We start from the raw sequence: 12,937 nt of genomic DNA, 5'->3' as shown, positions 1-12,937 counted from the left end.
TTTTTGGCGCTGTATATTAGATTTTCGGCTTAGATAACAATACCTGTCTGGCACTGGTTGTTTCTTATTGCCTTAGGTTTTTTTTATAGCGGGGCTAAATACTAATAAATATGTCTTAGCAGGACGTACTATAGAACAGCTAATGATTTACTACTGTGAACATTACAGGCTAAACGAAATTTTGGTCCCACGTTTATTAAATTTGTGTTTACCTGAAAGATAATCCATAGAAAATGTTCAACTATTCATGCTGATAAGCATTGGGACATATTAAATTATCAAATCCTAATCTGACAATCTGAAATCAGTCTGCATCACACTTTCCGTGAATGGACATTATGAAAAATACTCTCTTTTTTTGGGGGCGATGTGCGATTTCGCCATTTATATTTTTGCGTGGGGCACAAGTTGGCTAAACTCTGTACCATAAATTATAAATCTATTGCCGATTATTCCCCGACGAGGCCATAAAATTCGAGTTAATACGAATTTTGGTCATTCATTTTACGGACACCGAAAGTACACACACTCTTCTTGGTAGAACTGTCCTCATTTCTACATACATATCATGTAAAAAATACATTCTACGTTTAGGCATTATGTAACTTTCAATTGGCGATATACAATCGCAACACTTTGATATCGGCCGCATAGCTTAGGGGATTAGTTAATATTAATTATTGATAAATGAACAGCCCAATATAACTGACGCTTATCAAGGATTATGGTTTTTCATATCTCAAGAACAAAGTTCTTACGATATTTATTTTAGTAAGGTACAAAAATGTGTACATTAGATAGCTTCTCTAGAAGATCCGGCTCTCAAACGAAGCTGGCCAGGGTGTGGCATCCACATAATGGGGGAAACTGTCGAGGAACTTCTTAAAGTCAGGCGTTATTAGTTCCTTGTGATGGGTCCAATGGCCTCCGAGACCAAGTTCCAGAGTAGTAGAATTCCAATTTCCGTTGGGTTTCTGGTAGAAGTTGCAAATATATTTATAATTAAGTAACTATTGCGAGTTTTCTATAACCTACCTCCAGTTCTAGCCAGAACTTAAGTGGATCTCCATTGACACCCCACGAGAAGTAGATGAAGTAAGGTGGCTCAAAGCTCAGACGTAATGGTGCCTGTAGTTGTCAAGATATTAACATGGAATTCAGACTTATTATGCTTTAATTATTACCTGATGGAAGGACCAGTCCATCATCTTTGCTCCATTCAAGGGCTGAATAAAGAGCGCCATGTGATTGGGTCCACTTAGCTGCATTTCATAACGAATTCTGGTGGGCGACACTGTGTTCTTGGACAGCAATAAAACGGTCGGCACATTCTCCCCAAGAACAGGTTCCGATGCGGGTATCCATAAGCTGTTCTTTCTATAAGGACTCAAATGCATTAGTTTACCAATTCATACTAACTTTTTGAATTGGAAACTAACCTGGTCTTGTGCCAACGCTGATTGTATAGGGGCAATCCGCAATTAATTTCCTTATCACAATCGGATCCAATCCTTTGGGCCAGTGTCATGTTGATAACAGCATCTTAAAAGACGAAAAACTTCCATGAATTAACCTTTAAATATAATTAGTACAACTTACTTTTCACGGTGTAAGTGCGTCTGTCCTGGGGCATAATGAAGTAACCAGATTCCTGACGGCGCACTTTGTTTTCGGCGTCGTGGAAGGTACGCTTGGTGTGCTAAATAAAAAAAACAAAATTCTTTTTACTTATCCATGCAAAATAACTCTGTAGTTTCTTACCAGGACAGCGAAACGCTGGACATTCGTTTCTGGACGATAGGGAAATCCAATTGGTGTCATTGCAATAATGAAGCACAATAACGTGATGCCCATCAGGCCGCAGATGATGGTCTTCGATTTGTTGAACAACTGCAGAACAGGGATAATAAAACCGCAGCACAGGAAGCCCACGGCAACACTGAAAACAGCCACCGCCAAATCCGGATTAAGGTTCTCTCCAAAACGACCGAACATGGGAATGAACGTGGTGAAGAATCCGTGCGAGAAATATGCAAAGAATACAAATGGTGGCACAGTGCAAACAATGTGCGGAATGACCCATGCGACATCTATTAAGAATTAATTAATATATTAAAAAGCAATCTAAGCACACTCTTATAGATACAACTCACCCTTGGTGTGCAGTTTGGTGGCAATATTAATGATCAAGCCCACTGTATAGAACAAACAACTGAGCATCAGGACAAAAACAGAGCGAATTCCACAAATGGTGAAGATCAGGGTAAGAACGGATAAGAGGATGCAGTGGCAGTGCAGCAAAAGCTGAACCCGCTGACCAATGGGAAGCTTATCCTGAAAAAAATGTAGCGTTAGTCATACAATAAATCATACCAAGCTAAATATACTTACTTGCTTGGTCCAGTGGAAATACATGGCGGGCACTATGGCCAAACCGAAGAAGAATGTGGTGAAGTACAGACCCAGGATGAGCCAGGAGTTCGAGAACCAGGACAGAGGCAAGTGCACAGCATCCATGAACAGACCGAGCAGAACTGGCAGGATGGCTCCCACAACAACAGATAGAATCTGTACGAGGAGGGTGTGCCCCACCTTCTTGAGGATCTTTTCGAGCTTTATGCCCGAGTTGACCGAAATCAGCTTAATAGCGTAGCCACAAATACCGATGGATATCAAGGAGACGATGACGTTCAAGATAACGCCTTCGGTTTCGGTGTAGAAAACCAGGAACCATCCCATAACATCGAAATAGATGGTGTGACCTTTGGCGTATTTCTGAAAAAGAAAACAGGAAATTAGTAATTTACTCTTTAGATCAATATCAGCCATGTTACCGCTGAATTCTCAATCTCCGGAGAGTTGGCAATCTGTCGGACCAAAGCCAGCAGATTATCACCAGTATGCTGGAAACTACCCCTGGGAAAGATCTCTGCCTTGTCGTGTCGCGTGTGGTAGACAAATCCGTTGTAGGTGTAGGCCATATCCAAGCCGGGAACCGATCCGTGGTCACGGAAAATGCGGAAGTCCGTGTCAGAGGGAATGAAATTGTGCTGGAACAGCTCCTCGCCCATAGTAGAAGCATACGGGTGCTTGATGGCACGTCGGTAGTTCTTCATTAGCCAAGGATGATTGGGTCCCGATTGGAAGAGGATCTCGCGGCCGCCATTTCCGCATGAATCGAGATTGATAAGGGCTCTGTAAAGGAGAAATGAAAGTATAAGGTAAATTCGGCTAAATTTGAAGCACTCATTTGACCTACTTGCAATATTTGGCCCACTTGTGCTGGGTGATGAAGGCATGCGAAGCCTGGAGAGGATTTTCCTCGGCGCCGTTAAACAGGAATACCACAGGGTTCTTTAGTGGCTTATCGGACTTGGCCAGCACACGAAGTACCTCCATCATAGTGGCCACCATGGAACCGTCATCGCCAGCACCAGGTCCCGCCGGCACCGAATCGTAATGGCTATTTACCAGAAGATAAGTAGTACTGTTCGTGTTCTTGGGGCTGATTTTAACCACAATATTCTGAATGCTCTGGTACATGTTGACCATGGACCAGTGAACATAGCTACCGGAAGCCACCTGAACATCCACTTCAATATCGTTGGCATTGCCGGATCGAATTTTTTGCATCTTCTGGGAGAGCATCTTCAAAGCGGCCATCTCATTCTGTCGACTGCCCACCACTCGGGGTCCCAGGCTCACCAGCTCCCGTAGATTTTTCTCTGCGCGCTCAGCGATGAACTGGTCGGGGTGCTTTTCCTCATCCTGAATGGTCAGTGGGCGGGGAAGGCGATGGCAGGCGGGGATCGAGATGGTCACGTAGAGCAGCAGCCAGAATCCAAAGAAGGCTGGTGCCCAGAACCACTTAATCTTGTTTCGCTGGACAAATGCTCGCTCACAGCCATTGGGCTGAGCCTGAAATGAAGAGGATACAGATTAATTAAATTAAATTCAAACAATTTAATATGCCTGCACAGCCAGTATTGGCTTTAGGGAACTTATCTTATCCGTAAACTATGTGATATATATGATATATCTTTTAAACTTGCCAATGCCCCCTAAAGATAGCTAATTTTCGGCACAGTTTCATTCACACCGAATGGATATTACCCAGAACTTCGTAGTTAGTTAGACCTACGTCTGGCAGCAGACATGAGTCAATTTCGAAAATGGAATCGACTATAGGTATCAAGTCGAAAGTTAGATTTAATCCATCAACGGTTATCTTATCGCTGGTCAGCCCGCCGGTTGGTAAAGTTGCAAAACCTGTTGCCACCGAAAATCGAATTGGTCGCAGGTGGATAGTATACCTCCTTGTGTTGGGAACTGCTCCACTGAACTAAGGCCAGACAGATAGATAAACCGAGGGTGCAACTAGGGCGAGCTGGTGCGCTGCTATCTCAAGGGTATCCACTGTTCGTTAGTTATCGGCTTTTTCCCGATAAGTACTGCACTCATGCCGCCAAAATAAAGTCGATTCTCTTGGAACTCAGCCATGGGTAATGCTCATGTTGCGGCTGTTTTGGTCGGCGGTGATTAGCACATACCACACCCAATTGAAGAGCAATCTAATCAAGGACCCAAAGTGGGTGCTTACCTCATACTGCTGGGAACCGCGGGGTCGTAGCAATGGATCCACATTCGTAGGATCGCTGGTCGGCGTTATGACGCGACGCCGAACATTCTTTTCACTGCCACTCATGTTTCCGGATTACGGTGCCCGGTATTTTGGTCAAGATCTACCAATGAACCGATCGCGTCGGCGTCCAACGCTCTACTGAACGTTCCACTGCATTGATTATCCTAAAGTACCGGTCTCAAATTCCCTCCCTACAGAGAGAAATAGCTTTTTTATTCTCTCGCCCACGATACAATGTTCTTATCTTTCGTACATAGTTCGAAATATGTTTATAGCTACTCTGGGTACAGGGGGTTGTGGGGGGCTGGATTTTCATTAACAGTGGACTGCGAGAAATGCCTACATAACTTCCGCTTGGATTGTTCATAATTCTGAACTTGACCAATTCGATATATATCAATTAATTAGAGCAGCAGCATTATGAGTGCAAACCAATATCTTATCTTTTCTTACACACTGAAAACAATAAATGTATCAATCTGTATTCATCATAGTAATGCCTGATTGGTTTTTTTACTTGCAACAATTTTGTGAATTCACTGACATCTGCACTACATTTTTCTAAGTGCACTTTGCGCATTTAAAAGTGCATTTACAATCTGCATCCGTACCTTCGATCTTTTCTCCTCCGTTTCGCTGCTCATTCCAAGGCGCTCTTCTTCTTCCCGTATCTATGTAATAGCGAAACCGGCGTTGTTGTTTTTGCCGCTGCGAGTTTTAGCCGCCGAATGTGGGATCAAAGTTTCCGAAGCGCGGTTTTAATACCACTCGAGCGCAAAGCCTTGCGGCACTAACTGAATTATTCAGAATAATGGTCAGCGTTTTGTTGACAGTTCTTAGTTGCTAATATTTACACTTTTGACACAGCGCATTATTTTCGTGTTTACTTGGGCAAATATGTGTGTGTGTGTGGTAAACAAAATAATTGTGTGCGGCATTCGATAAAGATAGCAATCGTTTCGATCGTCTATCGCACCCAAGCGGTTTTTATCTGCTACGTAATTGCATACTTTCGGGCGGCAATTTGGAAACAATTTCACACTGGCCAGCAAAATGACCGAAAAGAAGAACACAAGATGGGGTACAACTAAAAGCGGTAATTTTGCTCATTTACAGTTATGCGCCCGCATGACTCTCCCTCTCTCTTTCTGGCCTGCATGTGCATTAGAAAACGATGACGTGAAAAACACAGGCACACACACGCATGCAGCGGGAGCATCCCGTTTGGAATTGAGGACAACGTGGAAAACATGTACCATAAAACGGGAAATGCAATAAAGGCGGGGGAGGTGCAGGAAGGGGCACTTAGGCGCAGTGTCATTCAACCTAAATAAGGAATGCCCGAGTGGGTGTAACCTATGCGTGTGTGTGTGTGTGTGCCAATTGCTCTCGCGAATTCATTCACTCACTAACACACTGACTCCCGCACTCACTTCTTCATTGATGCCTTGTGGCACTGAAATTCGTAAACAAAGCGTTCACCGGAACACGGACCGAAAGGATAATCGATAGAATGAACGCCCAGGAACAAGTGTATGGGAATTCCGTGAGAGTTTCACAATCAGAGCTACGAAAACACTGACCAGCTAGTTTTGGCCGTCTTTTGTGTGGCTGGTTTCAGTCGAAAGGAAAGCGAGAGAATGCAGCAAGTACGCATGCGTGTGAGAGCAATTGCCGGTTTGGGGACACAACCAAAACAAAGCGAAATATGTGTCAGCTGCTTCTTCGCCCGCCTTTTCGACACAAATTCGCGCGTCCTCGTGCTTTGCGTACCCACCATCACCACACATTCAACGTCTATCTTCTTTGCGCGTTCATTTTGGGGGTGCCGCTCCACCCACTCTCTCTCTCTCTCTCTATCCCACTTTCTCCGCCGTTCAGTTGAGCCGCTTGTCCCGCTGCTACTAAAGTCTCAGTCGCGTTTCAACGCTCGAAGCTTTTGGTCGTGCTCGCTGCCTAGGAAAAAGTTCAAGCAGAACGAAAAAAAAAAATAAATTAGGACTCAAAGTGGGATCCCTAACGGTACTAAAAATGTGCTTGGAGTAAAGAAAGGGGCCGCGTATCTATGTGCGCGCGTGTGTGTATGTGTGCGTCTAGCTCTCTGCCTGTTCCGTTTGCCTAGCTAAAAATAAAATTATATAATTTTTAATAAAAAAAAAAGAATAACAGAAAGGAAAGCCCCCAGCGAATGCAAATCGTATGCGGAGCCAGCTGAAGAAACCGTACTGAATTTGTGAGTAACAGCCGCGGGATTGTTGGGCCAAAAAACACGTGAAATGCTTGCCTGCTTTACGGAGGCGAGTCATTTGTATTCAAATACTTGACTTGCATCATGTCTGCGAAAATATTGGATTAAAAAACGCGGACGGCGCATGCAAATCGTTGTGATTTAATGCTAATTCAGCCAAAAGTCTATACCATCAAGTGACACAATAACGAAATTCCGGGACCGAATTCCAGATTTGGGTTGGGGTGCAAAACTTTGACTAGCTGCCCCTATATTTATTGCAAATCAATTAAAAGTTGTAATCAAAAGTTTACGAAATCCAACTTTGGTGAAGCGAAATTTGTTAGTTTGCAACTTTTAAATTGGCTTCCACATGATAGTTTCTATTTATTGATTCCTATTAAATGTCCCAATCGGATTTGGCGCTCCTAAAATGAAAACCTTAATTTGCGGGGATTACAGGTCGTTGACCATGGCGATTATCATTAGCCTGCCGTTAAAATCCCCCACCCCAGTGGAAAAATGTCCTTTATGCGACAATAACTCCCACCACAAGGCAGCCAAGTTTTTCCTTATTTTTTTCCGTTTACTTTTGTGGGTCATAATAAAATTTTTGGACAATGACACAATAGCGGCAAATCAGTGGCAGGATGTGGAGAGAACAAAGCGCACGCAAGGAAGTGGAACATGAGAGGAATAATAAAGGAAAACAAAGGACGAAAAACAAAACAAAAACTGGTAAAAACCAGAAAAGTTTTCCAAGTAGTTGGCTCAAGCAGAGTTTTCCTAAAAAAAAAAATCAGAAACAATTTCCAGATTTGGGTTGACCTTTTTTGTTTTTTAGTTAAGATTGCCTTGGTTTTCAATTTAGCCTTTTCCTTTTCATTGGCACCTATCGAAACAATTTTGTTATAATTAGGATCTGCTTAGTTTCACTTTGAATAGATTTCCAAAAACTTTTCGTGCGATCTGAAAAACGGAATGCCGACAATTGTTTACAAGCGTGGAAAATGTCAAGGGAAAAGTTCAAGTCCTTGGGGGCGGTACTCCTGGGAAAGTTTTCCATCTGCTGCTGTTTTTGGGAGACAAAGGACCGGATTTCATCGAATTTCAGTCCTTGCTAATAGCGAATCGAAGCTGAGGCTCATGGGATGAACTGTGCGCTGTGCGGCTGCGGATAATGGATAATGGGGGAGTAGGTCTATTTAGCCCCCACTCAACTTGGTTTTGGCTCCCTGCTTATCCCCCATGTACACTTGACTGGGCCTGCTGACGATGCTTTTATTCTATTACACTAAAAATCTGAGGAGATCTGCTATTTGTTATCATAAAACTCTACTATTTTAAAGTGATTTTGTCGCTGTAAACGCTTTAATTCATAATTTTTAGCTTAACATATTCCTTAGGTATAATAATGCATTTTTATAGAATATTCTCTCAGTGTTTCTTTGCTTCGTCGTTTCTCTGAGTGCGTGTGTTACGCTTTTTAATGAAGTCATTTGAAGCGTTCGCTGATTCGTTTGTGATTTATGAGCAGACGAAGCAGACACAGGATGAGACTCCCCTTTTTTCACCCCCTCACACACACACACACACACACACACAGGTGACAAGCATCAATCAGTCGGATGTTGTTTTTGTGTCTGGCTGGGCATGTGCATGTGTGTGTGAGTCTAGTTCACTTGTCACGATAATTGCTTCAAAATTTCTGGCCCAGAAGCTAACTGGATTAGGCTAATTGGCTGCCAGATGTTTTGGCTTTGGAAATTCACCTGGTCTTAAACATAGAGGAGTCGTTTTGAATAACGTTAATTAAGGCGGAGGATTGCTGATTGCAAATTAAGCAAGTAAATACAAATCAAAAGCGACTGTGATGTTCGTCCTTTTGTTCACGTGATTTCACTGCATTACAAACAGAGGCTTTGCAATTGAAAATCGCTGTTTTACCTGCAGCTTTCACTCATTAATTAATTACGTTGTTATAATTGCGTATACGCCGTGTAATCCCCAGATGAATACTTACGACCCGTACCCATTTTCCGTTGCTAAAGGATTTTTTAATCCCCAAATTAAGTGCTTGTTGTAAGAGCACTGCCCTTGTATTTCTCATATATATTTCAACTTGGCGAGTCAATAACCTAATCGTACTTCCCTCGCATATATATTCCACAACGATTGGACTATTTCATGCTTGATTAAGCCACCAAGCAAGCACAAATACTTATAGCTCAATGTCTAAAGTTGTATTCTGCCAACGGCGCTGGCAAATGGAAATGGCTTCTGAGCAGGAGCGGAATCCGCCTCATCCTTCTCGAATAACTCAAGGCATTGACTTATTCGTCCTGCTGGATTGCAGTGCAGCTTTCCACCCGGCCAATGACTTTTGTGCTTGGCCAGCAAAAGAGCAATGCATTCCAAGAGGGACTCCCTGCACAAAAGCAATTGTTATTCGTGGCAGTAGCAGCGCGACTGCATCTGAAACAAATTTTTAGATAGCTTAACAAAGAAATCAGACATTCAAAGATAAAGATCTTTCTAAAGGTGTCTAAAAGCATTCGAAAAAGTAATGAAGACCTTGAACTTTCGCTTTAAACATGCTATGTTGAATACTTTTGAGCACTAATATAAGTGATTTAAGTGAAGAATAATGCAGAAAGTAATTAATTATTATTTTATATGCAACCTGAAAATGACATCTATAGAAAATATGAAATTGTTTAATAATTAAATATCTTGTGAAAGAGTTTATCTAGCAGCTATTGTAACTCCTTAAAATGTATTTCTTGTGTGTGTTTTTCGGTCAAGCCATGAAGGGGAATCTTATTAAGGACCACCGAAAGCTACCACAAAGAGACACTGTTTGGTCTTTGAGTACCATGTCCTGGACAGGATAATCGAATCTGTTGTCCAGGTAACCTTTTGGACGATTGAGTGGATGGCCGTGGCGAAAAAGGTTAAGTCAGTCTGGTTTGCGAGCATTTAATGATGTTTGGCAACCACTTTGATGGACAGCTTTATTCAAGCGGTTTAGTTCATTTTTCCGGCTCATATTGTTTTCTCCGGATATACGATGTAATACCGAAATATATGGGAAAATTTCTGCTCAATTCTGTGCAGAATTTATTCACAAGCACACAGAGCCGCTTTAATGAAGAGCCTTGAAGAGCGAATCGTATCCCTTTTCGAATTTTTTTCAACCGTATCGATTGTTTGAGTGTGTGGGCATTGGCGATGAGCTGACTATATCTGCTGCTGATGTGTTGGCCTAATCATTCGACTGGAAATCGTACAAACAAAGGCCCGCCTTCACGAATGTTTTTGATGTTGAGTGAGTGGGACTTTGACTTGTGGCGGGATGGGCGATATGGGCGGGTTGTCCAGGGGATACAACCAGTGAGACCGTTGTTATCGGCTCGTCAATTGTGTCCTGGCCGTTATCCCTTGAGCTTTGTGACCCTCTCGTCGAGCAAATAAAGTTACTTCGCCATCGCACAAAAGTTGGCCTACATCTAGTTAATTAAGTAGCTATTACAGAGCCCACAGGCCACATGAAAGCTACATTCCAAACTATATTAAATACCACAGCTCACACACTTTTTTGTTTAGTTGCCTTATTTCAAAATGATGTTTTAAGCCTCATTGTGATTTGAACAGAAAAAGCGATAAAGCAATCAGAATATAATTTAAGTTATTTTCGGTTCATGGAAATATATAATTGATCAGCTGAAGTTCTTCAACAAATAATGCAATTATATTCGATTGCACGGTTGATAAGTGATTAATCTTTTTTCGTTCGGGAATTTATTTATTTCCATTTGAGGATTTCAATTTATTCCCAGCAAAATCACCTGCGATGCGATTTATAAACTGACAGCGCCTGTAATATCGAGTCGATGAAGCGATTCTTTATTTTATTGTTTCTCTGCATTGTAAATTAGTTATATCGCCGCTGGCATAATCTATATGTATAAATGATTATATATTAGCGCACGGCAGCACACATCAATCAAAATCGAACGGATATAATCAATCCTATTGAAGCGGGAAAAATCTGTGAAAATGCGAAATTTTATTACTGGTATATGTGCTCATGATGATTATAATTATTGTTATGGTGATTTACCTGTCTGCGCTGCCAGCGGCCACAGTGCGTATGAGTGATGATGTGTGAGCGTTGGAAACCAATTACGTCGTGTATGTAATATCCCAATATCACTGAGTGGCAATAATAGTACAAAGACATTTCCGTCGGGCATAAACTCAATGGGAATGCAAATGTCTACTATATTTATATATTCACCCACTCATTTTAGGACATTTTTTCGATGACCACTTGGTAGTCAGTCGCCTGTGGCGAGTGCAAAGTTAATTTTCCGACTAGTCCCCCGGTTTTTAATGAGAATTTGGTTGTCAATTCACGCCAGCGTTTTTGTATTTATATATATTTTTTTTTTTTTGATTTTGATGAAAATTATGTAAATAATGCAGGGGAGAACAATTTGTGTCAGCTTTGACTTTTGCATTATTTCCGTTGGCCGCTTCTTTCTTTCGCTTTTAATACCAAAAGTCAGCAGCGTAATAGAAAATTGTTTGCCTCATAATGGAAGAATAAATCTGCTAACAGCGCATTGGGCACGCGTTGCGTATACGTAATATGAGAAAATAATTGCTGCCTGCCAGCCACTGGCGACTAAATTGCTTTCGAAGCGAGCCCAAAGGCACACACTCATCACAACCAAAACGATGAGTTTGCAGAAAAGTTTCTTGTATTACCCAGAAAATGATTTCGTTTACAATGGTGTTTCCCTTGTTCATTGGCCCTGCCCCTCGAAAGTAAAAAAAAAAAGTCCTGTTTATTGGCCCTCCTGTTGACCAAAACATTCGTTTGGTCTTCCCTGGCATTTCCGTGCACATCCTGGAGTCTTCAGTCACGAGTGTCCCGAATCTCGAGTCTGTCATGGGCATTGCTCTGCTGATGTTTCTCGTTTTGCAACCGCCATAAATCACTATTATCTGAGGCAACATTTTAATGACTTGGGACATTTGCATACCCGTACACCTGTTTACTCGTGGGGCGGACAGGGGGCGTGGCCGGCCTCTTAAGTGTGCCGACCAAATTGTAGTTCAAGGACTTAGCAATAAGCCGCTGGTGCTTAAAGGCTTCAATGATGTCTGCAGAGCAACCGCAAAGTCCCCGGTGCGCAATTCTCGTTTATTGTTTCGGTAAATTTACATTTGTTTTGAATGACTAACGTTTGTCCTTACGAAACGAAATTTATAGTCTGCCAGACCCAAAAACACACATATAATTTAGGGTATTAGGCAAAACCAAACTCTATCTATCTAGCATGTTAAATGTTTCAACATTTTCCCCGGAAAAGTCTGTGCCGCTGGATGAAAGGATTGGTGTATTCACAATTTCCATATGTGGCCGGGCGAAAGGAAACTCATATTCCAATTCACGGCTTTCGGTTTTCCATTGAAATCACTCAATTGTGTGAATGCCCAATAGCCCAATACATGTGCCATAATTCGGCTTTTGCTGCTCGTGTGCATTTCCATGTTTGAAGAAAACTTCCAATTTGCAGAGGATTATTTCTGGCTGATTTGAAGGAATATTAGATCATGGCTTTGGAATTAAAGCCAAACATCATTTTAACTCTTTTTTGCTTTCAATATGAACTAAACCAAGGGCATTCCGACTTCGCTTCGGCTTTTCATCGCTCCAGCTGTTGACCCGCCAAAGCTGTTTTTCACTTTTCCCGGTGACACATGGCCCCACCCTAGCAGCCTTGGATTCTTGGAATCTCGCATGCACAACAAAAATGGCAAAATAGCAAAATGGCAAAATGGCAAAGCCAGCAACAGGGCCAAAAACACAAGTGGGCTCCAACGCCTGCGGACGGAATATGAATATGAAATTCCGTCGGGGGCCCAAAGGACCTGGCTTTTAATTGTGTGTCGGAAATTATGTTTCACTTTTCCCACCTCGGGCGCATCATCAACCAGTCTCGACGGTCTTTTGTTACCCCAAGTAAAAGTGGCCCAAGGCAAGTTTCTACTGCTGT

General features: G+C 42.2%; 1 protein-coding gene across 3 annotated transcripts; it reads right to left on the bottom strand.

Annotated features, from left to right (window-relative positions):
- Nucleotides 1-722: 722 nt before the first annotated feature.
- Nucleotides 723-5,588, bottom strand: LOC6735245 (endoplasmic reticulum metallopeptidase 1). Of its 3 annotated transcripts, XM_044922585.1 has the most exons (12): nt 5,497-5,514; nt 5,254-5,436; nt 3,260-3,918; nt 2,835-3,195; nt 2,392-2,775; nt 2,154-2,334; nt 1,762-2,090; nt 1,600-1,699; nt 1,440-1,542; nt 1,185-1,377; nt 1,036-1,128; nt 723-974 (listed from the first exon to the last, which is right to left on the bottom strand). In XM_044922585.1, the coding sequence occupies exons 2-12, from the start codon at nt 5,284-5,286 to the stop codon at nt 807-809; spliced, it is 2,604 nt and encodes an 867-aa protein (XP_044778520.1). In that variant the 5' UTR covers nt 5,287-5,436; nt 5,497-5,514; the 3' UTR covers nt 723-806. The 3 variants fall into 3 exon arrangements, with proteins under 3 accessions (XP_044778520.1, XP_002082218.1, XP_016028569.1); XM_002082182.4 differs by having other exon boundaries at nt 5,254-5,588; XM_016168513.3 differs by lacking the exons at nt 5,254-5,436; nt 5,497-5,514 and adding an exon at nt 4,601-4,824.
- Between the last annotated feature and the right edge of the window lie 7,349 nt (nt 5,589-12,937).

The sequence above is a fragment of the Drosophila simulans genome, chromosome 2R, assembly GCF_016746395.2.
Source record: "Drosophila simulans strain w501 chromosome 2R, Prin_Dsim_3.1, whole genome shotgun sequence".
In the NCBI taxonomy this organism is placed as follows: Eukaryota; Metazoa; Arthropoda; class Insecta; order Diptera; family Drosophilidae; genus Drosophila; species Drosophila simulans.
The sequence above is the reverse complement of the archived record's forward strand: the minus strand, read 5'-3'. Positions and strand labels throughout refer to the sequence as shown.